The sequence below is a fragment of the Linepithema humile genome, chromosome 3 (assembly GCF_040581485.1).
Source record: "Linepithema humile isolate Giens D197 chromosome 3, Lhum_UNIL_v1.0, whole genome shotgun sequence".
Taxonomy (NCBI): Eukaryota; Metazoa; Arthropoda; class Insecta; order Hymenoptera; family Formicidae; genus Linepithema; species Linepithema humile.
Window position 1 is genome coordinate 28,549,483 of NC_090130.1, and position 27,283 is coordinate 28,576,765.

The following is a 27,283-nucleotide window of genomic DNA, read 5'->3' on the forward strand; positions in this document are numbered from 1 at the left end:
TTTTCTTATTATATCGATATTTCTATTTGTTTTTATATATCTACGTTAGAGAAAGATCGGCGAAGAAATGAGTGCTTATTCATAGAAAAGACGCAAATTATTTCGCAATAATAATAATTGAAATATAAGAGATAGCAATATGCCAAGCGATGGAAAATTGTGCTGATCTCTATTCGATGTTACATCATTCTACGATTAATATTGATTAATCCATCCCGTTAAAAATCACAACTGCGCCCTGATTTTGTAATCATTGCAGCCGCACCTGAGACTCTCCGGATTTACTCCCACCAGCGTGAATTGCTGCTCGCCATGCCGTGGCCCATCGCAAGCGTCGAAGAGGATCGTGTGCGATTGCACGTAACTTGCCGAAGCGGCGTTGCATTTGCACCCGTCGTCAGCATTGCAAATTATTCGTCGATTTAACGCGGAGTGCCGTGGCCCAAGTATCGGCGAAGTTACGTTTCGATCGATCGCGAGTGTCGCTCCCTGAATTGGCGCATCGCGAGAACTTGGCGAGTCTGTCCGCCGTGACGTCTTTTAAATATACTTGGAAGATCAAAGCGAGCGGATTCGGCACGCGTCTAATTAAATTACGGTCCTGGCGATATTACGGAATTTCACAAGCGCGAAGTCAACGGCCTTATCAGCGTCGGCTCTTCAAGCGCCGTCGGGCGCGCGCGGCATTGCGCCGAATCGTCGCTCGCCGATCGCGTGGATCTTTCGTAACGAGCTGTACACGCGACAGGACACGCTTGGTGACGACACCAGGCTATCCTCCCGAGGAAGTATCCCTCGTGATATTCTTCCAGATTATTCGAAAACCACAAGTGCGAAGACCGAAGCTCACGGAAGAAGAGCGACGCGGGAAAAAGCAGCAGAGCGGACTTTTCCTGAAAAGCGAAATGGAAAGCAACATTCTATCGTAAAACTAAATTATTGGAAAAAACAGAGCGGCAGAGTTGGAAGAAGAAGAAGTAAAATAATATTTGAGACGTAAAGATTGAGAAAGGAAGGGAAAACGGAGAGAATCTTCGCGAGGATCGTTCGCGAATCGGTGAGCGGCGCGGCTGGCGTGCACACGTCGTTTTAACACGGCGGTGTACAAAGAAGAGAAGAGAGAGCGCGCGCGGGAAGGTGGGAGAAAGAGAAAGAGGGCGCCAGCACGGATATCGCGCGCCGCGAGACTGGACTCGGAGCAGCGGAGTGTCGTAGGCGAATTCCCGGGCGCCGCCGGCCGCCTCTCCGTCAGTCGCGAGTGTGTCAGTGAGCCCGCCGACGTGAAACTAACCTAATCTCGCGTCCCGATATCATCCGCGCCGTGTCGTGTGTGTGCGCGCGTACGTACGTACCGTTTTGTCCGGCCCTTTCTACGCGTATTCCGGCTGAGTTTCACCGCGATTCATCGCGAGCGACGTCTCGCTGCGACTCGCCGGACACACGAGATCGACCCGATCGAGCCTGAAGGAGCGATCGCGGTCCCAAGGACAGCTCGAAGAAGGAACGGAGACACTCTCGCGTCAGTCTCATCCGCGGATTGTCACGTGACGCCGTGCACGCTCGCTCCGTAGCGAATTTCCGCGGAGCGCACCGGCGAATACAACGACGCTTGACGCGGACTACGCGAGACGAGAACGAGACGTGGAGGAGAGGAAGTGATCGTCGTGGGAGACTCCGGAAGGCAAGCGGTGTCACCGCCGTTCTATGCGTCAAGATGATGGAGACTCAGAATTACTGGGACGAAAACTCCGCGCACTCGATGCAGGTGAAATACGAAAGGTAAGTGCGCGTATGCACGCAGTCGTTTGAAATGATCGCATTAAAGTCGACACCGAATTCCGATTTATGTGGCAATTTTTCTTGATTTTTGAAATCGAAGATTCCAGAATCTACAGAATTGTGCTTGAGAAATAAAGAAAACGAAAGAAAAAGAAAGTCCACTTTACGTAAGAGTTTTATATGTTAATGAAGTCCAAGGTGGACTTCTCGCGCGAAATCCAGCTTCGCCGAATATTATAGTGGAATAAAAAATGATAATTTTTTTTGCGCAAGCGCGACTTGTTTGAATTTCAACCGAGTGAATTTAAATTTGTTTTTCGAGAGATTCGGGTGACAAACAAGCTGTATCCGCTGTTCGCGAAGCATAAGCACGAATGCCTCTTGTATATTTTAAAGAATAAATAATATAAATGGACTGCGATTTCGCAAATAAGCTCGAATAAATATCGTAGGAGCAGAATAAATATTAATAACGCGCGCGCGAGCGATATAAGCGACACGTTTCGATATTTTATACCGCCGATATAAAAACGAATGCGTCGAGTACGCATGTTGTTTACGAGGACGAGTGCGAGAGGACGGAGGAGGGAAGCACAAATTTCCACGAGCGTGTTGCCGCATAAACGGCAGAGTCATGGATTGGAACGTGTTTTGCCGCGATCGCGTCATTCGTCACGTGTATAGAAATCAGCAGAGAAGAACAAGTCATTACGCCTTTTACAGTGTTGCTTGCACGTGTGTGCAAAATGGTGGCAGTTGTATCACGAAAGAACGGCGTGTCGTTATTCATTTCGTAATCCGCATATTCACATAAATGAATGAGCGCGGCGGCATAACGATTTCGCGATCGGGATTTTGCAAACCTTTTTTGCAAATTAACAAAAGTTAAGTGTGAATGGCGTAATGTGATAATGAAACGAGAAAACCTGATAAACGCACGGTTCTTTAAAGTTTCTGGAGCTCGCGCAGCGCATTCAGCTGTTAAAATTAGCTTTGTTCGGTCTTTTGACAGTTGGCGAATTCGATTATGATATTCATAAATAATCAAGGACTGAAATAGCTTTTTTGAATTTAAAATACGTGAAGCTCATCCGTTATCTTTTTTATAGCGCATTCGTTCTTTTTGTATCCAATTAAATTATTACACAAAAAATATTTATGTATTGTTTTTAAGTATTCACGCACGGTTGTTACGTAACGTCGCGAACATTAAAATTATACTATTTTTAGTTTATTTTGCAGTTTTTTTATTTAAAATTTTTTACGAATTAAAAAAAATCTGTATTTTTTTTGAAGATCGAAGTCGAAGAGCGATCGATCACGACTTTTCTACATTTAATACATTTAATTTTTTGTCAAACGTGTTTTTTTACACAACTTGAAAATCTAAAAGTCCAAAAAAGTATATTAAGTTAGTTTCTTATGGTAATGCAGGTTTTCTCAGATAACCAAGAACTTGCGTTCACGGTTTTGTCATTTCATTTCGGCATATCGCATAGTCGTTTTCATTCATTTGTTTTACTCAAAGTTTTGAAATCTGTAACGTCAAAATGTTATCATGCAATCAGCAGATAGCGTGGTGTGGGAAGCCGCGATATTATCGTTATCATAAGTATACAGATACTTTGACTTGGCGCGCACTTCTCTTCTTTCCGGCGCGATTCGCTCCATTCGTATTCTTCCGATAATTAGACTTATCTAGATACGCCTTATTTGTATCTCTTTGTGAAGGTACGCTATCACGAAAGATTCAGGGCCGCCGTTCGAGATAAGATAAAAACTAGAGGTCCGTTCTATCGGCGCCGTTTAAACGTTATAAGTTTGGTCGAAAGACGCGTGTGATCGAGAAGGCAAGATATCGCCATTGATCTTGCATCTTTTGACGCGATTTCCATTCGAGTTTAGTGGAATGACAGTCATTCTTTGCTACAATATCGCGATGATGTTGAAAATATAATTAAAAATAATCACTACGTGTTTCACACAAATGTAATTATTTTAAATTTTTATTATTTATTACGATTATTATGATGCTTCAACAAAGTAATATAATTTATTCTCGGAATCTTACAAGTCTCCTTGACTTTTAATCATGTAGTTATTTGTAACAGAAAATGATTTGAAAGGTTACATTATTTTTTCACGTATGTAGAGCGTTTCTGTAGTCGAAGTAAGTCGGTCGGTTTCTTCCAGCAGTTGTATAAAATGGCATTTTGCATCTTACATATAGAAGCTATCGCGTAGGCCGTTGACACTGTCAATCGATCCGCGCGGATTTATTCGCGCGTCGTCTATGTTTCTTGCACGCGTATGGCATTTGTGGGAATGCACGGTTGCATCGTCCGACCACCTGCATTGATTAGCGCGTACTTGAGAGAATGCAGGGCGTTACGAACATCGCGTATGGATGTTAAAGATCAAACTAAAAATAATGCCATTGCAAGGATACGAAATAATTTTCCGTCGAGTTATGAAAATTTAAATGTGTACTGTAAGAAATGAAAACTATAACACAAATTTTCTTTTTTTAAATATATTTCCACTTTAATTTATATATAAACACGTCTAATTTTTTAAATAGAATTTTAATTTGAGATAATTTAATATTAAAATTTAAGACGAAGAAGGAATGTGATGTCTAATCCTGCATGTTCTTCATTCTAGATTTTTACTTTTTATTGATATTGAATTTGAACATTTAAATTTGATTTAAACATCGCGATTTTATTACGTCATGCGATCCTTGAATTTGCACTTATAGCATGAATATAGCTTTCGTCTAATCTTATTTGATCGCCATCTCAATATCGGCTACGTCGGCGGGGTAACAATACCTGTACGCCGGCGTGCATTGTACGTCGCGACGAAGACTATGACGACTGACGCAAGCGGGATGAGTGTCTGCGTCATGGAAACCAACCGCGACCTAAACGGGATCGCAGAGTGATTAAAGGCTGGGCGGATGCTAGATATTTCGATGGCGTTATCTGCGCAATTTGCGGGTTGCAATAAATAAAAATTAAAGATTTATAAACACAATAATGCAATTTCTACCTCTGAATTGAATATATAATTAATTAGCAATTGATAGGTTTTCGATATAATGTCAATGGTTAAGAAAATATCAGCGGTCTCTTTTCGAATTCATATAAACAGTATTTTGTTTAATATTTATGAGAAAAATAACGTTTTCGAGTTTGTTCTCGTCGCTCGAACCGATAAAATTCAATCAGGTGAACCGCGAAATGTTAATAAGCAATAACAAATTGCTTGTTAACAAGCATCTTGTTTTCCTTCTTTCACGTGTCTCTTGTCAATCGTGAATTCTAGTATCTCAACAAACAGCTTGTCAGAAGAATTAATTCATACAAATTAACGACACTTGTGGGAACTCGAGAGGATATAATAGCGCGCGGCGAAACGTCACGCGCAACGTTGTTGCTGCGAGCATTTCAATTATGCACATTGAAGAAGCGTGCATAATTAGAAATGTGTGCGGCTCCACGTGCGCGCGGCCAAGTAAATCTCTTAGAAGCTTTATCGCGGAGGCCTATTCCGAACTCATTTGCCGTTCGAGCGCGGCAAATTGCGATAATTACCGCGCGTTACCGCGGCCGGCGGAATTGCGCGTCGGCTTTCTGCTTGGAATGCAAATTCCGCCTCTTGTAGCAGTATTGTATTTCGCGTTTGACGCAGATGCATCTTGGGAGTGACGCGCGCCGTCTTTTCAGAATGAAAATGCCGTGCCCGTAAAGTTCACGGATGAAACACGGGGATCAGTCGAGAGAAAACAATAATCCAATATTTCTCGCGACAGGAAAATTGATTGAAAAATAATAGAGTAAACAAAAGGCGGGGAAAAGTGGCGAATCGTCGAAGGCTGCGGATAGATTGATAAATCGATTGCACGATTGCAATAAAATTATTAGACCGAGAAGCATTAATGCTGAAGAATATTTTGTCATCTGTGCAGAAATATTGCACTTTTCTCGGCCCACAGTTGTTTCGCGATCGATATCAGAAGGAGGCAATGACGGCGCGTATCTGACACGTATAAATCACGGCTGTTTCGCTCACCTAAGCGTTTTTAAGTCGCATGACACAAATTAAGAGCGCGCTGTCCCCTGAAATCTCCGACCTCTCCTTCAGCAGCCACCTTCTTTCTTCGTCCTTGGACGAAGTATGCGCAGTGCAACATCGACATGTGCGTTACGAGCTGCACTTTCGACCTCCGTATTTTTCCTTCGTAATTTCGGATCTGTCATCGCATTCATTATTTTTCCGCAGGTGATTGAAACTTTCCACTGCCGTTGTATTCAAATGTGTAGCGTCTCGAGCACGTTTCACGATGTATAACTTAGAAGTCGACGGTATCGATGTTGATTGAGTTTAATATTAAACTTCGAATGATTTTGTTTGTTTGAGCATATACTTGTATTTTGGAAATAAATTGCTTTCCTCCGTGAAGTCTACTAGTTAACAAAATAATCTAATTGCGAATAATTATACTAATTTATGCAAGATTGAGATTATCGCTTCAATTAGATGAAATTGATTAGGAACGAGTATCTCGCATTATTTTTCACTCATTTCGCACGTTTTCTCTCAAGTTTTGCCGCGAGAGAGTCGGTTTCTCACAAAATTATTATCTGGCAAATTATCATCTGCAAGTCGCTACGTCGAAGCGGTTGCGCCATCATCGCTCTTATCAGCGTAACATACGGGACTTGAATTTTATGCAAATACAAGCGAGCGAATCAACAAGGATTTTCATATGAAGTACAAAGGCGTTAGATTCGCAAAGAGAGAAAGACTGTTTAAATATACGACGGGTCTCTGGAGTGTACACAACTGCGGCCTAACGGCGCGAGGTCCTCCGAAATAGAAGTCCGGTGATGACATCAATGGAATTCGATATGAGCACCAATAACTCTGGCGGCCGCGCGATATTTATACATATCCCGTCGGCCCACGTCTGTCATCGGCTATTTATTATCGCCCGCCGTAGCTGCACATCTCGCGCCGTGAGATTTCGTTTTCGCGCATAAATTGACTTTCGGCGCGGCGGGATTAATCGGCGGGTGAAACCGAAAATCGCGCCCTCTCCGCCCGTTTGCATCCCCCAAAAATGGAAAATTCGTGTTTTTCGATACAAAACGCGATAAGACACCCGCTCGCCGCGTCGGCGAGATAATGATTCGGGGGAGGCCTGGCTCAAATGCTTTTGCACACGATGGAAAATTTCGACGATAAAACGTGCGCGATAAGGCGAGACAAAGTACCGGCGCAGTATACGAAATCAGACACATCGTTTACCGCATCGCGTTGACTGCTGCGTTTGGCACTTTCGACACAAGGCGGACTCGGACGAAGATACGCGAGCGCGGAGTGCGATAGTAAGATAGACAAGTGTGAGATTTATCTGTCTTTATCTAACTTTCGACTCGAAATCATTCTCTATACTTTTCAGTTTATCCGCCGAAGCATTTTAATCACTCGCGAAGCGCAAGTCGGTGATAGTTTCGGACAGTCTTGTACTCTTTTTATCAAATGCCATTGTTTTGAAAACGATTTTACAATTGGAAAATAATTTAACGAAAATTATCGAATGGAATTTTTTTTTTTTTTTTTTTTTTTTTTTTGAAAAATGTATATTGACTCGCGATATATTGTGTTGGCATTAGAGGTCGATAATCCTATCGCTATAGGGTGGGGGTTCAGTGTCGTTCGGGAAAAAGTGAGAGTCACCTTGGCGCTTCGCCGTCCCCGTTGCACGTATGTGCACACATACGTGCCGGTGCGTACATGTATGTATGCCGCACGAGCGATGAATGCACGCGCGAGTGGTCGTGGAAAATAGTACAGCGATCTCGTTACTGGAGGCAGATGATTCATTGCGAAAAACTCCGAACCGTCGCCTTTCATTCTCGAGATTCTTTTCTGCTCCCCGCGATTGTTTCCAAAATTCGCCGTTGTTTTCTGTCCTTTGAGGAGATAAAAAAAAAACAGAAAGAAATTTATTTCGTCATTTATTTCGCCACTTCCGTGCAACCGAACTCGTTTGGTAAAAATAAAGTTTTTTTTGAATAAATTAAAAAGAGCAGTGGAACGCTTGTGACTATCTATAGTCGGCGGCAGGTTTAACCTTAAATTAAGCGGGCCTTGCGAGCATTTAAAGACTTTCGGTTTTTGACAATGCGATGGAGTCAAGGTTTCCACTTCGACGAAATCATGGAATCGGGGACACCGCTGGCGAATTTAATCGGCACGACCGGCACTATTTTTAGAATTATGAAATATATTCTGTTTCCGTGAAAGATAAATCCGTTCCGAATCTGCATTAATGCCAGGATTATATCCAGACTTAACAAAGGGTAGTTTGAAAAATGTCTAGGACATCTCTGAGGTGGATTTATTTCAGAATCCTTTCTGTACTATTTCTATATATAGAGTAGATTCATAATAAACTACAAAATCAGATACTTAATATTTTATAAAAATAATGTAATTAAAATAGTGCACATTACATCTGAGCGGAGCAATAAGTTATGATTATATTTAGACATTGTAATTGATTTTTAATCGAGATACATTATTCAGCGGTATATTTTTTCCAAACGGCAATAATACACTTGATGCACAACATTGCATTTCCGATCCGCTGATCGAACGGCTATCGCGTGGGGGGGAGCGTGCGATCGCTGGCATGAAGCGGCGCGGTGAGCCAGAAGTCACGTTGCATGACACGCGCTCGGCGAGATGTAGGTTAGTATTTTTACACGAGCAACCCGGTATATGCGAGTATATGTGGCGCATTTCGCGAGTGCGACTGTACACCGAGCAAAACAAAAATGGCTGTGGTTGGTTCTCTCTTTTTTTTTTTCACTTTTTAGCTGCAGCTTTTTATCCGTCTCGCACGCACATGCATATCATAATACGTCTGCCAGTGCTTGCATTATGAGCATAGAGTTCACGGTGGAAAAGAAGTAATTTCTACCTTTTGCTGCGACTATTACGAGAAATATCGTTCACCTTTTTTACAATACGCGCTAATGCATATTTACGTTTATTTTCAAAATTTTTACATCAATATTTTCTCACATGTCTTTATATTTCGGAAATATACGAGATTCTATTCCGGAGCAAGAAATATTTTGTAATATTTTTGATATTTTGAGATTACGAACGATGTGTGTGCACAACATTGTGTCACCGTGTATCCTTGACCTTTCGCAACTCCGGGCGGCCGCGCGTCATCGACGCAGCGAGTAGGTGCGGATTTCGCGAGGACTTTCGGCTTGTAAAGCTTGCATAACGCGAAAGAATTATGCCCGACGCATGCGAGAACACGCGCCGCGCGTGAATCGATGCCCGTGGTAGTGTGAATTATTGTCTTTTCTCGATTCTCGAAATATTTATTTGCCGCTCGGAACGTAACAGACATTCGTGACATTTCGGAATGAAAATACGCGTAGAATGCACGTTCAAAAAATATTATGCATAATAAACATTCTTAGGAAGTCAAAGAAAGAATACGTTTTTCTTGAAAAGCATATTGTGAACGCTAATGCGATGAAGTATAATAAACTTTTGTAGATGCAAATGAGAAAATTTCGCGTGACAAATTTTTGTGGAAATTCTTTCGTGCGTTTATTTATATATTTTGTAATTTAAAGTATGAATCGGATTTAATTAGAATCCGTAAGAATTCCAAAGTATGTAATTCCCGTTTGAACTTAATTAATATTTTAGCGAATTATTCAGTTTAAGTACAACATTTAATTGACAAAAACATTATTACACTTGGTCGCAAATAACGTTTACACACAGAATGAAGAATTATTGCTCGATAATGCGACATATGCATATTATCGATTAGCAACAGGTTGTCGGTTATCATGCCGCTCGATCTACAAACGAATCAGATTACCTTTAATACGCAGAGCATTTGAATTGAATTTCTCCTGACAATACCAAATAAATTGAGACTAAGTGTATTCTCGTTTGCAGAAGTCAACTATAATGTTATAAATAACGTATGCGAGACGCGTGCCGCTTTGTTTCGGCTGCCCGAGCTTTCGAAACGGATTTCCGATGCCTGCACAAATACGATTTCACGAATTATGCTAATTCGAGATGACCATTCAAGGTGATGACCTTCGGCGGTCAAAAATAGCTTTAGGGACGGCCGATCGCTCTATTTTACCGAAAAGGCTTAGGAACGGGAACGCCGACGGGGGGAGATTACTGGCGGGCATCGGCGCATCTGTTTCGCAGCTGTCAACCGCCAATTAAGCATCGAGGACGAGGAGACGCGTCCCGATTGCAAAATATGACGGAGCGAACGCTCACCGGGTCGGCGCGATCCGCCGGTGAAGTGCGACGTGTAAATCATCATCCCTTGCGTCATCGAAGATGAAGGGTTACACGCCTATCGGGCGGGCCATCAATCGCTGCATTGTATTCAATCGCGGTTTACCTGCTAAATATATTCATAAGATCGTGAGATAGATCGAACAACCGCAAAAAAAAAAGAAGAGCGTTGACTAACACTTGAAACATTATGAAAAGATTTCCGGGAACTAGATTCTTTAGAAAGTAAAAATTTCGTTGTTAAATTCAGGCGGGTTGTGAAAGAATCTTGATTTGAATGAGGAATGTGCTCTGAATTATTTGAATAAGATTGACACAAATCCACTGTATCTAATTATAAGTAAAGCGTGTTTCTGACGCGCCGCTGGCTGATCAATCAATCGCGGATTTATGTGGGCTCGCATCACGATGTCACGCTGATAAGGAGAGACACGTTTTGAGGCGACCGCCGTCGCCGTCGCTGTCGGGAAACACGGCGTACACGGCACGCATGATCGTCGTGACGACGTCTCGTTGTTATTCACGTATCGCGATAGGTATCACCGTTGGCAGCCATTTACGCCGCTCACCGCTACACGTATTTTACGGTCCATCATTTCTCGGTTGAAGCGATTCTCTTAGAAATGATAAATTGCGTGAAGCGATTAATCGGAAAAAATGCATACTTCTTGTGTCGACAACAAACAGTCGGAAAAAAAAAATGAGCAAAGACGAAAACGAATTAAAACACTTTTTCAATTAATGAAATTTGATAATTTTTCTCAATTATTATATCTTTTACAATTTTTAAATAAATAAATTTTTGATTCTCACAGAAAATGTATAAATGCACGCGCAAATTTGTCGTAAGAAATTGTTTTCTCTCTTTCTCGCAGGTATGCAGCGTAAAAGTGTCTTTTCCGGTTATAAAATTTCAGTTTCGCAAGTTCAACGAGCAAATTATCCCCCGTATTTGTCGGGTGCAACGCGCCGCGCACAAGCGCATAGTTAACGAGCCGGAATGATAAACTGTTACATGGGAACGCAGAAAAGAATGTGTTATTAAGATGATAAACGTGTAACAATAACAGCGGCGGTGATCAACCGACAGCGGCATGATAAATGCATTCCTGCATTTTGCCGTCACGATGATTGTTTATGCGTAGGTATGCGCGCAACGGATGGCTTATCCACCTGCATACCTTATGCGCTCGCGAGCGCAAGCGATGTGAAAGTGAACGGCACCGCCGTTCGATGCGTTACAGGCGCGGTATGCAAAAAGGACGTCGAAGGACGCGCGAGAGATCCCGGTCTCCGCTTGACTTTGTCCGGAATCCAGTTCGAACCTAGACCTGCATTTGCGGAGATTTCGTGGACGAAAGTTGGCTCCCTGCGAGCGCCGATCGCGCGAATTACGCAAGTTTCGCAATTCCATTCGCTCGTGACGTCAAAAGTCAATGACGTCAATGTCGAGTACGGATGTACTTTTGCACGTCGGTGCGAAAGTTTTGCATTCCTGCGCTATTGCGTCCGCGAGAATAAAGAAACGTAAGGATACGAGCAGCTAAACTCTGAAGGTGTCCGATTTTTCGATTGTTCTGACATTAAATTTGAAGAAGGAAAGTGTGATTTTGTCAATATGGATTCCGAGCGATTGAAACTTAGATACTCGCAGCCACTTGCACTTTGTGCAATTGTCGAAAATTTTTTATGCGAGTTCATAGCGCGACCACTCGTGAGATCAAGTGAATCGCCTCACACACGTACGTTCGCGTAGTCAAATGTGAAAGTGAACGCATGCGACGTGGCAGGCGATAAGGTCGATGAAGGACGCGTGAATCTCGGGCACGGCGGCTTTGCCGATCGATCGAAACCGCAGATCTAGCCGGCGGCAGATCAATGCGACACGCCAGTTGTGACAAAATTTTAAAGAGAACGCTTTCCGCTCTGGTTTTCAAGTCTTTTTAGATGAGCTTTAAGAAAGTAGAATTTTTTTAGATTTGACGAATAGGCGAAAAAAATAAAATGCAGACGAAAATACTTGGACTCGAATAATAAATTATTCCGTTTTGACAACGAAATCTTTAGACTGAAAAATAAAACCTTGGAAAAAAGTGAACAAGTCGCTTCATTGAATAATAAATGCGCGAACAGTCTAATCTTTATGTTTCGCATATATAAGACGTGGAATTTCTATGAATCGTAAAAAGTGATCTCTTAAAGTTAATTAATTAAAAATATATATATGTATGCGCATGTACCAGCGATTCCATGACGTTAAGAGCTAATATTTTGCAGTTCGTCTGCAAGCTGTGTTCACAATTTTACAAAGACATTTGAAGATCAGTGACGGCTGTTTCTCGAAAATCTATAAATATCGACCATGTCAAGATTAATTACAATTTACTTTTCATTTCACACGCAAGAAAAAATTTTTCAAAATTACGGGGAGACTCGAAAACTCTCGAGAAGAGTTAAGCAAGCTCTTGAGCGACTGCGTGGGAGTTTACGCAACGGGCTGCAAGGGCTTCGGGAAGGGCGTCCCGCTGGATCGAAGTCATCCCCACGTGTATCGGCGGCGTTACGTCATCGCCGACGTCGCCTGTCTCGCGCACGGTCAGAAAATTCCGGATATTCTCCGGTCGTTAGGCGACCTCGTGCAATTGCCACCGCTATTAATGGAGCAATGCGGGAGTCTCGTTACGAAATCTTGGTATTTCATTCTACCGTCGCGTAGGACGTACGTACGCGCGTACGCGTAACACGAACGGCGTAGGCGGTGGTTCAATAAGAAATGTCGATACTTTCTCCCCTCGACGCTTCGATTTTTTTTTAACCGTCGCTATTTTTATCACTTTCGCTCGAAATTGTCGATACGCGGCTTGTTTTCAATGCTGGCAATCGACTTGATTACGTATTATCGCGCGAGGTGGTCGCAGATACGCGCAGGTGGCTCTGTGTAGGTGTGCACAGGTGTCCGGCTGAGGAAGCAGCAGCGCGTGTATAAAAGACGGAGATGCGATCGCGAAGGGGTGACGCGGAGCCCCGGTCACATGTTGCAAAATGTCAACCACGTGCAGGTACACGAGACGCCCGCTCGACTATAATCCGCCCGTCGTAAGTAAGCGCTCCGCCGTCGTCGTAAGAAGCGTGCGAGAAAAAGCTACTCCCGGCGCGGTCAACGGCGTTCGTGCGATTCACGTGGCACCACATGAAACTATAGCTCACGTTTCTTCGCTCCTTTTTCTGCGGCTTTTATCTTTTCCGCCGTGTTCGTTCGCTGTCTGGATTTTGTCGCTCGACACGTCTATATCCGCGTTAGCGGAGTTGTTTGAATTTTTAATCGCGTTGCGTCTTCGTTTTTCAATCTTTTTTCTCCGAGAATTTTTTGTTTCCTTCCGTAAACCGTTGAAGTTTTGCAAAAAAATCCGACCTTGTTCGTTATATCGGAGGACATTCTTGTGTCGCGAGGTACTGAATATCGACAGTTTCATCCTTGAACTTTCGTACGAGCGAATGCGTTCGGTAAACATAACAGCGATCCCGTCGTGTTATAAAATCATTGGGAAATATCGCGAGAGTAATCGTTTGTGAGAAATCGCAGCGATTCAAAGTAGTAAAGTCGACAAGAAGAAAATTTATGTCATTGCAAATTGCTTCTCAGATCAATTTTTCAACGCAAAGTATATTACAGAACACAATTTCCGATCTGCAATCGAAATACGTTTCTTGCAAAAATAGAATTTATTTTTCGGAATATTTGTCACTTGGCAAAAATTGCATTAGATCGACTTAATCGAAGAAAGGCGATGACGTAGTTTTTGCTCTCTGAAGTAATCGGTGACGCGAGTCTTCGTTAATTAAAAATTTAACTCACGTCGGAAGGAGGAATTTCTATTTTAGCACCGTGCTCGATCGCGATTGCTCGACTTTATCTTCTTATGTATTAAGTATCAGCGTCGAATGAGGCCTGACGTCTGATTGTCCTATTAACGGATTACCGATGCCGACGACCTTCCGCCTGCAAAATTACAACGTATCTGTGTCGCATGAAAAACGGCGGAAGCCGTCCCGTTAAAAATTCACGTGAAACGCGGACTTATCCCTCGGCGAGCCGTTTGTGGCGCACGACGACAAACGGGAAACGGTGTCGCTTGCAAGTTTCATAAGCAACGACATTACCGGGCTTATCAATAATGCGCCGCGCTTTTCCCGCTCACTCTATTTACAGCGAAAAATCTATAACGGGGCAAGGGACATGTACAGGGTTATTGACTGAAACATTCGTGTCGCGCCGTTACGTAAGCTTTACGCGAAGCAGATGCATTTAGCTTCTCGATGGCGTCACAATGCGCATTTCATCGGCGTATCTGAAATTTCTTCTACGAGACGACGTTTTTTCTTTGCGAGTATAAAGCAAAGGCGAAAGAGTTTGACATTCCTCTTTGCAATTAACATGGAATCGCGATAGAAATGGAAAAGGTTTTCCTTCTGTTTAAAATTAAATTTAGAAATTATACACGTATTATATACAAATTACATATCATCATCTTTTTGCATACAATTTTGATGTAAAAAAAGGATGAAGTTTCTAGTCGATGACTCATGTCGCACGCCTGAATCAATATGTGAATAATTAATTGAAATGAAATCATATATATTTTGCTCTTCTTTCAGTCTGGATGGTAGATCATGCAAGGACGAAATATACAGGATGGGCATAGGAGCTGGATATTGCGAGGGCAATCTGAACTTCGCCACGGCTTCCGAGGATGACGAAGTTTACACGAAGAAAAAGGTCTCCAGGGTGAGTCATGAACTTATTTCTACACGATCAGAGTTTTATAATAAGCATTCCTGATTCAGTTGGTGGAATATTAAGCAAGCCGGGTGTCATCGTGTTTCATTTCTTTGTGTCCGTCGTACGACGGATATCTGTCGGCTTTCTTTACCGCGTTTCATAACGCTTAGTTAAATGAAAGAGCACAAATATCTCCGTTTGGAGAAAATCACGCACGAATATACGCAAGTTTGGTCGAAAGCGTCGACAACAGATGTTGAGTAAAAAATGTTAATTATAATTTATTTATTAGCTTGATTTAATTGGCCAAGAAAATGAAAGTCTAGTGTTTAAGTTGTTTAAAAAAAAAAAATACGAAACTTGTATAAATTAAGAATATCGTTTCGCCTTTAAAAATTTATACTTCGGTCTAAAAACGTTTATCTTCGTCATCTTTACTTATTACTTTTTTCAATTTTGAACAATTTATTTTCGAGAACGCAATTTATTTTTGAATCGTCGAATTATGTTTTCGCTTTAATCGGAAGTTTTCGGTTTCGACTCACCTTTCTGTCGACATGCTCGCGAAAATGATTGAAAATTTATTTCTTCGCGACGGAGCGTTTATCACGTCGCTTTTTATGACGGCCGGAAACGGCTCCGAAATCGGAATACGCAAGAAATCGCGGGGTATTTAGGCCATCGCGCCGTGGAGAAAGGTTTTCCGTGTTGTCGAATCAGCGATGACGCAACGACGTGTCGTGGTAATCACGTCACGTTCCGAAAACGACGATTGAGACACAGTCGATCGCACGAAATCGGACATCGGGGATATCGAGTGTGCCAAATTCTTATCGGGTGCTATCGATGTACTTAATCCGCGACGTTCGAAAATGAAAAGAAATTGAATTTTCGCTGCGTCTAATTACACGTAAACGGTAGAGGGAGATTTCTCGATAATACATGTCACATTGATAAAATAATGTAATGTACATTTTACCGCTGAGAACCTGTCGCGTTGCATTATCAACGTCGTATTTATAGGCCGCGCTTTTTATATCGGTGATAAGCGAGGTTGAGAATAATAGCTCTGACGCGTTATATTTCTACTTACGGCATACGTTTCTAATATATCTGTATAAAACAGTAGCGCTGAATGTCATTTCCGTCGCAAGGCTTCGAGCAATAACGGCCGGCACATTATGCGCGCGGTGCGCGTAAACTTGGTATAAATTTAACTTTTTAATCGTCTTTCGGAGACTATTTGCGGGCTGTTGCGGATATGCGTACTACGTAAGAAAAGTCTTTTGACTTGCAAAACATAGCGATAAGTTCTTGCTGTTGGAAAAGAAGAATGTTGAACAATCGTCGCGAGATACTTTTTCGCAGCCGCGCGATTCCCCGAGGTTTTATCCGGTTGGGAATCTGTTCGGTAAAATTTCTCTTTTTTTTTTTTTCGTGTTGCAATCGCCGCTTTTACTGAGGAGACGTTCAGAAAATAGTTCGGAAGCGTGACTAGATGTCCTCTCGAGATGCCACGACGATTACACGGGTCTGGAATAGAAAGGAACATCCGTCTCTCTTTCTCAATTCACGTGCAATTCAGTTGGGAGAAAGCAGAGAGCGTTCCGCCAATAAAACTCCTCTACGGATGATAATTTCATTCGCGCTTAATTATTTCGCGCGGAATTTTCTGAAAATTTCCATCAATTTTCAGAGTGTCGCTTTTTCGTTTTGAGAAATCACGGCGAGAATTTCGAGGCGACTCATTTCACTTGCGCGGACGTTATTGATTTTCGCAGCGAGTGCTGGCGCGAATAAAACTGCGAAACGCGAAAGAATTCCCGCGATCGTCAAGATGACGCCGCGTGTAACCGCATTATCGAAGAAAGACGGGCAGGAAATCTTTTATTGCGCAACACCCTCGACGAATCCTCGAGGATTGCGCAAGCCCCGTCAATTTCTCCCCGTCGCTCGTTTTTCACACGTAAAATTGCACGCGTAAGTAAAGTCGCAAAAGGTTAATGGCTGGCTGCTAGTCAAGCGCGTCTAATCCGGATTGTGTCGGCAAAATTATATAAAGCAGCGTACGATTCGCGATGACTAATGTCCTGCTGTCGTCCGCGTCAGAGGATATCGAATGTACGTCCCTACGTTAATTTGCGGCCTTAAGTATTTTTTTTTTTTTTCTTTTTACGTGACGAAAGAGAAGAGGTCGGCGGCTTTCACGCGGCACGCGTACGGCACGCACTCGAAAACGTGATTGTTGCAGCACCAAAGCGAATTCCCCTCGCCGGACGATTCATCCGCGCGTATTAACCGGCGCGTTTCTCGGTCACGGCTGTAAATCAAGGCTCGTGCGCGATTGCACTTGTTCGGTAACAGCGTGAAGAAATTCGTCAGAAGTGGGAAAATATTTTGAAGAAGCTGATTCCGCAAATGTTTTCTTTCTTTCGTGCGATTTTTCTCGTATAAATCATCTGTAAAAACGCTTGCGTTATTATCGTGCGTTTCACGCTAAGGGCGTTTGGATGTATAAAAAACGTGCGCCCTAGTGTCGATAGCCTGATAAGAAGTGGCGTTCGGCCGTTCTACCTGAGGTCTCGCCGTTTCTCTCGATCTTTTTCCAGCGATCGGCCGCACGTGGCAGACAAGATAATTCGAGTCACGCGCTTCTCCTCGCCGCTTTCTGGAACCATCGCTCAGCTCGCGCCACTTCGCACGGCGATGAGTTTCGAAAGGCGGTCTCTGGCTGATAGCGTCCAGGGACGCGCCGCGGACTCACGCTGATGTGTGTATGTGTATTCGGGAAAGCGTAGAGGAATATATATCCTTTCTTGACGATAAATATTCGGTACTGAGTTCGGAAAATTTGTGGACAAGTAAAGCGAAGCTCTCTCTCGTAGACGCGAACTTTTTCTGCATTTAATTTCAAACGGCCACCGTTTTAATAAAATATTGATTTATAATTTGTTCCAATTGCCGAGATGTTTAATAAAAAATTAGAGTCGTCTGCATTTTTATAAAAATTCAAGCGTCCCTTATTTTTTGAAGTAACGTATTTTGAATTTATTAAAAAGAACATGCTTTTGCGCTCTTTCTGGCGAGGATAAAGCGACTGTTTTTTTTTTTTTTGCTCCTTTTGTCGGTTTCATTTGCCTGAAGTCTTTATACGCGGGTTTTCCGCCCTCGTTTCTTTCCATAAAATATCGCTAAGTCGGCACCACGCGGCGACGACGCTCATGGAAACGAGTGACGTGACCAGAAAGCTACTCGTGGAAAACGATCGAGCCGCGACGACGATTGCACGCGACCCAAATAATGCTTGCAACGGCGTCACATGCAAGGGCGTATCTTATTTAGCACGTTGCTGCCGTCATCCCGAATTCCGAAATTTTATTTTCCAAATTCACGAAGGTGTGTCAAACATTTTGTCGTGGAAAATATAACAGATGTAAGAAACTGCGATAAAAAAAAAAAATTAGTACAAATTATTATTATGAGCTGTTGTGTTGAACATTAAATTTATATTTTATTGACAACGAAGTTGTTTCAATAAAAACAAATTATTATAATACAGTCGTAGTTTTAATGGCAGCAGCCGGAGGCGTCGCAGCGAATGCTGAAAACGCGGAGTCGTTGATCCAAATGGCAAACGTGCCAGAATTAGAGTACGTGTGTACACGTTTGCCGCAACAGTTAGATCTACAAAGTTAAATTTGTCGCGGGCCACATTTAATTTTGAGCTATATCGAGAGATTCGTTGGCAAGAGCAATCCTGCGAAGAGATGATCCTCGCGTGCGCGGATTAGGCAAGAATATCGCGTTTTTTTAATAATAAATGAAAATGATGAAGTGTTTTCTAATTTGGCGATAAATTTTTTGCCCGCCACTTTACGAGTTTCAATCTCACGTAATTGCTGGCGATAAGCTTGTAATAACACACCGAAGATAGCAGATAAATGTTACGAAGCGGCTTGGCACACAAGAGGACAAAATTAGGTATACACTTGTATTATTTATAGATTTCGGAGTTGCATTTTTGGCAGAAGCCGCGTGCGACGGCGAACGGAAAAGTACTTTGCGGAATAATGAACAAATAAGTGTGACGCAATCGATCGCATTGTTCGCGGGTGAAAATTTCACTACCAATGTTCATTGATTTCGCGAGAAATTTTTTTCCACGATACAAGTCTGTCGTCGCGCAAAGAAATTCTCGTGCGCTTTTCGACTTTCGTAACGGCTTGTAATACGGTCATTTTCTCATAAAGGCCGAGTTTGCGTTTCACGTGCCATCGAGTATCGGGAGAACGGAATTACCGCGTGACTCAACGCGTGCTGCGATACGCATTTATCGCGCGCGACATTTTTCTCTCTTTCTCCCTCTCCGTCTTTCTCTCTCTCTCTCTCTCTCTCTCTCTCCGCTTTTGCACGTGTTACGCGCTGTTTGACTTTCGTCCGCAGGGACTCATGTCTAACTAATCAGCCGTTTTTAGCCAGTGGAATTAATTAACTATCACCATCTATATATTCAGTCATCGGAAGCCTTCGGTCTGACATTTGAGATTCTTTAATATTTTTAAAAATATGTATATATTGTAAAATAAAAATGTGTTATGAGTAATTTTAGAAATAATTAAAATCGTATAGAAGCGATCTTTAAAAGATGTATTTGAGAATGAATTTCATATCGCTTATCGAATAGATAGATAAAGTCCAGATAAATCTGCGTATTGCATTAGTCAGACCGTAATTATCTGTGTCTACTTATGTCTCGCCGGTGACTCCATCTGACTAGTGATATACTGAACTCCGCGTCAATCGGTTGCATTAATTTCGCAAACGGGGATTTTACTTATTAAAATAATGTGTCAAGTGATACAACCGTACGAAAGTGGAGACGGTTTTCCGGACAAAGTCCGAGTAATTCGTAATTTCGATGAAAGATTAGGCTTAAATTGATCCTCGCCGCTGAATGCGGCTTCGGATAGGCAAACCCGCCGCCGCGTGTCCGCTTATAAATATTTATCCGATTGTGTTTTTGCACGCGCGCGTTGATTTAATTGCGCGGTGACTAATCGGCAGAACGATTTGAGATCGCGATTCACGCTCCGATCTTACGTCACGTGCCGTGTGTGGCGCTCATTAAAGAGAGCTGTGGCGTCATGAGGTTTTGACGTAGACGTTTCGTGATTATTCTGAGCTTTCCACGAAGCAGAGCGGAATCGTTCGCGTATTTGCTGCGGAATATCGTACAGTGGACTTCGCGCGATGACCATTAATGGCGTCGATAACGGAGCTCTCTCGGTAGCCGATCAGGGGTTATAATTATATTATGAACCGACGTGATAAGTCGTTGAATGTCTACGCGTAAACAAGTATAGCGTGTGCTATATATTGATCAGCATTGATGCTTCGATTGTTCAGTTACGCGCTAAAATTAAAAGAGACAATTAATAACTCCGAGGCATCTTTTCAAGTTAATAATTGAAGACATTGAAAATTACATTTACTTGAATTATTGATTAATTGTATCAAGATAAAGTGCACGTATATCGTGCAGCGATCCATTTTTTTGAATAAATTTAATTATATTTACTTAATGAATTATCAACTGGTTCCATTAATCAATTCATTCATTAATTATAATTAAATTAACTAATTAAAAATAATTATTAATGATTAATTTTCATTGCTGCCAACAAAAATATTTTCTTGTCACAGCAAAGAATGAAGCGCGAGGAGTCTCTTACGTTTCCTACGTTGTTTAAAGTTCAACGTGAAAACATCACGTGAACAATACGTGTGGAAAAGAGGTGTGCACAATTTTGTTCCCGCACGATTTCAATTATAGCCGACTCGTGTGCCCAAATAATACTTGTCAAGTGTCACGTTAATGCGATTTGCATGTCGACCAGCGTATTTAAATAATATAAACAACCATTTTTATCGTAAATCAAAAACGACAAGGATACCGTTGACACGTGGCTTATCGGTTTCCGTTCCGGTATAATTTTTGTAAAAATAATTTTCCTTTATTTACAAAAACGAAGCGCGTGCGCGCGCGGAAGCGCGCCGATAAGCCGTGTGTCAGTTATTACATATGCACATAAAATATTATTGCGATCTTAATTGTAATGGCAGATTTTCTGATCAGTCGAAAGCTAATATTACAATCTTCCAATTTTTTATATATATTTTTCAATTAATTAAGTCTTAAAATTATGTTGACATGTAATGGAACTTAAGAATACGATTCCACCGTTTATTTTTATCTCGAGAATTTAGTTTGCAAACAATTTTTTTTTTTAATTGGTTTTAACTTGGAAATCATTAGTTTCTCAGTAATTTTACTGATGAAAAATTAATTTATCATGAAATCTTATTAAAATTGAGATTGCAAATTGTGAGATATATATTATAATTATTATTTATATATAAGACTCTACGCAATCTTATCTTATCTTAAAAAGGGTATGGAAGATTTTCATTCTTTCGATGTGGCGTACTTTGAACTATCGAGCGATTATCATTACAAAAGTTGCATACTTTGACAGTTTATATCTTGAGAAGATTAGGTGTTTTGTAGAAAATATTCTCAGATCTTATCTTAAAAAAGGTATGGAAGATTTTTATTGTTGTCTCCTTTCGATGTGGCTTTGAACTATCGATCGATTACCGTCACGAAAGTTGCATACTTTGACAGTTCATATCTCGAGAAGATGAGGTGTTTTATAGAAAATATTCTCAGATATATAATATACATTAAGTAATTAAAAAAAAGTAAATAACGCGCGCTCGCTTGTGTGCCGAGTCGTATAAAAAAATGTACGTTAGCGCTTCGGCATTGAGACGAAGATTATTTTTCGTCGAGTAACTTGCAGTCCGCCTTCGAATATCCTATACACATTTTAAATATTGATATATTTGGATGGATCGATCAATTTGCACGTGGATCGTCTATATTTGCTCGCACGAGAGTGTGATTCGACTCGGACACGCGACGCCGCAACGAAAATAGTGTGTTTTCGAATGCGTCACCGTTTGGTGAAAACAGGACGTGTTTATCCGCCGACGCTTCATCCGCGATCAGCGCGCTCGCATATTTCCTCTCCCTAATATCTCCTTCGCTGAACTTGCATGAACAAGTTACTTATTATTGGCACAAACGTGGAGAGAAGCTCGAGTCCGATGTGTCATCGTTCCTTCCCGTTTGTTATCGATACTGCGTTAAACTCGAGATTTCTGCCGCGATAAACAACGTTGAAGTGAGAAATTCATTCTTAACGAATCGGTTAAAATAAAAACTGAATTGAGAAACGATGAAAACATTGCGTCTAACATTCGGACTGTTAATTAAATTACAAATATGATGCAAATGCAATCCGCTACGCGGTTTCCCCACGTTTTCCAGGACGGCGTAATAGACGCGCGTTTGTTAATAAAAACTTGTTATTCTGTCTACTTTACGTAACGTGAGTGCGAGCTAACAAAGTACACCTCGCGGCCACTCAAGGCTCCTAATACTTTTGATCGCTGAGGTTTCGACACTGGCTTATGCTCGAATGAATCTTAATTTATTGAGATACCATTTAACGTCGGCTGCTTGCAAGGTCGCGTTCGCGAGTTGCACGGATGCGAGCAGGAATTTCTGACGGCCGGAGCAACGAGAAGCACCTTCGCGATGCCGAGCGAAACATAAATTATTCACGATGACTACAATTTTGCGCGCATTTCTCACACAAACGCGGAATAATTTATAAATAATTTTAAGTAATCACAAAATGTCAGCATTACCGAGCGCGTTGTAGAGTTTGCTCGGAGAACTCGTGTTTTTTGCCAATTCCACGTGTTGCCGATCTACATAGCTCCGATGAGTAATTTATTTTTGTATCTAAATATAGATGTCATGGCAATACCATATGCCGATTTGCATAAGCGGGCTCGACTTTCCTCGTTGCGTGTAGCACAGTACATTGCTTATGCGCATTTGCGCTATTACTTTGTTAAAAATAAGCATACGTGAACTCTTTTACAATTTATACTTTCGAAGGAAGATGACTTGGTCTTCTCCACAAAAATTTCAGTAATATTCTTCCAAATGATTGAAAAAAAACTTGCCAGTTTTTTTTTTTCAAATTTATATTCGGAGATTCTGGAGTATTGACACTTTTTAGCGAGCTTCCCCTCGCGTCGGTTATGTCGATCGATCCAAAACAAAAGTGGATTCGCGAGACAACTTTATCGATGATAAAGAGCTGCGGTTGTTGTCGTCGCCAAGATGCAGGGATCCGGTGATGCCCGGTTATCGTTCGAAAAACACTGGACCACCGCGGTCAGCACAGTTTACCGATAAACTCGCGTATCATAACGCGAGCTTTTATGCAGAGAGCGCAGAGATCACTGCGGTCCGGTTATATCCGGTTCACCGATAACTCGACCCCGTTAAAGCGGTTCTCGCGCCGCATTTTTTCCCCCATCATTGTCGGATTTCTTCTTCTATTGACTTCTTTTCTATCCCGCTGCTCTCTCAAGCGGCCGCCGGTCAATGTGCACTTCGAAATAACTGCTCGCTATTTATGACGCACTTCAAACATTCTATATGCAGACTTGTATTTTAGCTTCGCGGGCGCTTGCATAAATTATGATTCGCTGACGATAAGAGATTTCGAGATAGTTGACGGCATTGCTGAATCAAAATTCATTAAATTACGCATTTAAAATTTATACGCGTATAAATTACATTTCGTTAATTGAAATGCTTGATGTATAATCAACGTTACATTCAAATTGATCGAAAGTGATTTTATTTTTATCAGATCGGTAATATTGTTTATGAATATGTAACTTCTTTGCACGTATAATTTATTTATTTATTAATTTATTAAACGTATAATTTATTAAGTTTATCGCTTATTATTTTTTCTAGATATTGATTAAGTAGAGAGAGTCAACAATAAGCGCTGACAATATTGTAGAGATATTGAGCAATCTAAGATACAGAAATTGGAAACACAATTCACATTATATTAATTTATTATTAAACCACAATTGCAAGTGTTGTATCTATTTTCATATCCAACCAGACTTTGTAACCGAAATGTCGATAATAATTTCTGGTCAACAAAGATTAGCAAGAAAGATTCGTGGGATGTTTTGCTAAACCGGTTTGTGTGTCTTCGTATGTGAGATGGAATAAAAATTCGTTTATTTCGCGGAAGGAGCGAAAGAAATTACGTCACATTATGGCAAAAACAAACTGGTGTCGCAATGAAATAACATATTTGTTCGTTGAACAAAAATCCTTAACCGGTTATATACGCTTATCTCGTTGACCTTAGCGTGATAATTTTTAACTGGAATGTTGTATACGATATGTCGTAAACTATAAAATGATGTTTCTTTCAGCAAGAAATTCTAATTACAGAGTTAATTAAGACTGAAGATGAAAAACATTTTTCGCAAGTAATAGTGGCCTTTGTAAAGCACTATAATTTTGGACAAGATAAATTATAATTCATTAATAATAAAAACAAGGTTAAATCTCTTAAACGCGATGTTTGGTTGAATTTGTTAATGCGTTTCCGAAAAACAAAAAGATCGATTTTATCAGAGAAAACCTGCGATTTAATTTATTTCAAAAAAGATTCGCAATTAAGCGCGACACTTTCATACGGCACGCGCTGTCACATAAAACCGCGCTGTCAAGCGAATTTGAAATCCTGGACAAATTCCGCGCGACGTTCGCAAATAATTCGTGAATTATTCGCGGACATTCGTAAGCGCCAGTGCGTCGAGCACGATTGACCGGGAGATACGGCTTTGTGCGAGAAACGCGGTGACGGTGGAATCGGGCGAAAACTCGGGGGGGGTCAAACGGCGCGATCAGATACGGGCGATTATATCGCTTGTGCGCGCGCGATGGAAGTCGCAGTAGTCGCAGCCAGAAACAGCCAGACGGGAGACCCCTGGCCACGGGCTCGGCGCACGGTGGGGCGAGGCGGAGACGCGTGTTGTCTCACGTGTTGGGCGTAATGCATCCCGTTTTCGACACGTGATGCCTCCTCGTCGCGCAGTCCCCTCCCCCCCTCTCCCTCCGACCCGCGGATCGCTGAAGAAACGCGAGCGTCACCGCTCGTTGCTCGTAGTCGTCGCAGTGCCTGCCGTTCGCAAGCACGCACAGCACGCCGCACGGTTTGTTCGATAACGAGAGCAACAGGCTCGTCTTCGGGCGTTAAGTGGACGTTGATTCGCTAACTCTGCACCCTTTCGACACGCTACTTCGCTCCGGATTTTCAACAATTTTTCTAATCGTAACAATTCGGAGAAGCATAAAAATATATCTTTTTGATAAAAATAAGACAAATAAAAAATATACGCGGAATAGTACGTGGATATAAATTTAAGTGCGATACTCAAATACGCTCTTAACATGGAATTGATAAAGCATACAAGCTGTGAAACGCAAATTTGAATATTATTGCAAAATCAATTTGCTGAATTGCATGTGGAACAGCTGTTGCTGCAAATTCTAAAAGTGCACGATTAGTCGATAAGGTGCGAGGTGTTTGTGTTGACTAATCAAGAAGGAGTCAATTCGGAGTCGAGTTCTCCTCGTGGGAAGATTGTTTTTAAAAGTGAATTTTTTAACCGATACAAAAGCTGTAATATCGATCAACGACAAACTTTATTTTTAAATGACACATCACGCGCGAAATCTGTGCAAAGATATTGTCTGAAAGAGAAACCAGCTTGGAGTACAATCGATCTTTGAGCGAGTGGAATATTTTCGTTCGCTCTGAAACCTTTGTGCAAGAAAATTCGACGAAAGATTATCTCTCTCTCTCTCTTTCCTCCTTCGTGTTCTGCCATTCAAGGCAAAATGGTCACACACAGTATGGATAATATTCTGAATATGCAGTACTACCCGACGAATAGCCACGTCGATGCATCAGTGCATTCACCGCCACCAAGAAAGAGGCGTTGTTTGAATAAAGAGGTAAATATATTTCCGTCTCTTCGAAATCCACGTATTCGCTCTGTAAAGTTTTCCGGCAATTTATCGGAAAATTGCTCTGGAATGCTGTCAAAACTTATCTGTGAGTTTTTTCGCTTAATTCAGGATCGATTTTCTCGATTTAGCTTGTTCTGTATTCAAGCCGTACAGTTGCTCTCTCAGAAAATGACGCAAAAACACGCAAGGTGTACATTGACGTCTATTAAATATACAACACCCGAATAATTTTTTTATTGATAACTAATTGATGCAAAAAAATGATTTAATGAAATAACTTTTGTCCACACAAAATTCCTTTTAAATTGATTGAAACATTGGTTGTTTTGTACAGAATTATCATTTGAAAGTTATTACTATTATTTTGTCTTTTTATTTTAATTTACAATTTTCATGTTATTTATTTTACTTCCATTTCCGATGTATGTGCCGCTTGTGTAATTTCGCATGAATGAATTTCACGGATAACGTCACATTGGCTATGTGCCAGGAACGAGGATTACAATGTGAATGCTACGCGTTTGTAAATTAACACAAAACTTGAGGCATCGTTGTGACGTCGACTTTTGTCTATTTGCTATTTTACACGCATAGTTGCGAGGCAAGTCAAACATTTTCCGATAAAAAGTTTTATGAATCTAGCAGAATCCGTATAGAAGAGTTCGAAACTTTGTTTCGAAAGTGATGCATCAAGTAAAATAAACTTATGTAAAATATGCAAAAAATGTAAGCAGCTGTAAAAACAGATTTTAATTATACTGTTTTGAAAATAAATGGCATAAATATAGGAATTTTGCTTGAATGTCGTAAAATTGTAAAAAGAATTTTATTTTATTTGGAGTTTCTGTTTATTTTTTTAAATTTAGTATCGTAATTACTGTTGACAAAGTATCCACCGTAAAAATATTTATTATATGGTTTTACTTTCTAATTCATTTAACGAATTCCCGATTAAATTATTTCTATAAAACGTTTGTGCATATCGCGCAATTTTGTCGATCGTCGAACGCGACGAGCGAAATTTCTTTTATTACATCACGTTACTTCGCGATTGAGCGCTCCAGATTGTCTTTCCGCATATTCGTACGATAGATGGACGTTCCGCCGAATTAAGCGGTTACCTAACCTCACCGTCATACGTGCCTTCGGATCGTGATATACGGCACGTACAGATAATTACGCTCCAGCAGCGGATCGAGACGTGACCTTTAAAAACGATAACGCGCTTTAATTCGCACACGATAGCGTAATTACGATCCTCCTCATTTGCGACGACTCGTTGATTTTAAAATGCGTACGGATGAAGATCGGTCGAGGCGAGGTTGCACTTTATTTTTCAAGCGCAGCAACTGTGATTG

At 41.4% G+C, this 27,283-nt stretch overlaps 1 protein-coding gene across 2 annotated transcripts in view; it reads left to right on the top strand.

The window, feature by feature from the left end:
- Window positions 1-223: 223 nt before the first annotated feature.
- Window positions 224-27,283, top strand: part of LOC105676699 (transcription factor cwo) — a 31,140-nt gene continuing 4,080 nt past the window's right edge. The window contains exons 1-2 of one of the 2 annotated variants that reach the window (XM_012374782.2): window positions 224-1,779; window positions 14,809-14,938. In XM_012374782.2, coding sequence (XP_012230205.2) covers window positions 1,715-1,779; window positions 14,809-14,938 — 195 coding nt within the window. In that variant the 5' untranslated portion in view covers window positions 224-1,714. Of the gene's footprint in view, window positions 1,780-14,808; window positions 14,939-24,547; window positions 25,911-27,283 lie in introns of those variants that run through there. The other variant, XM_012374783.2, reaches the window with a different exon arrangement.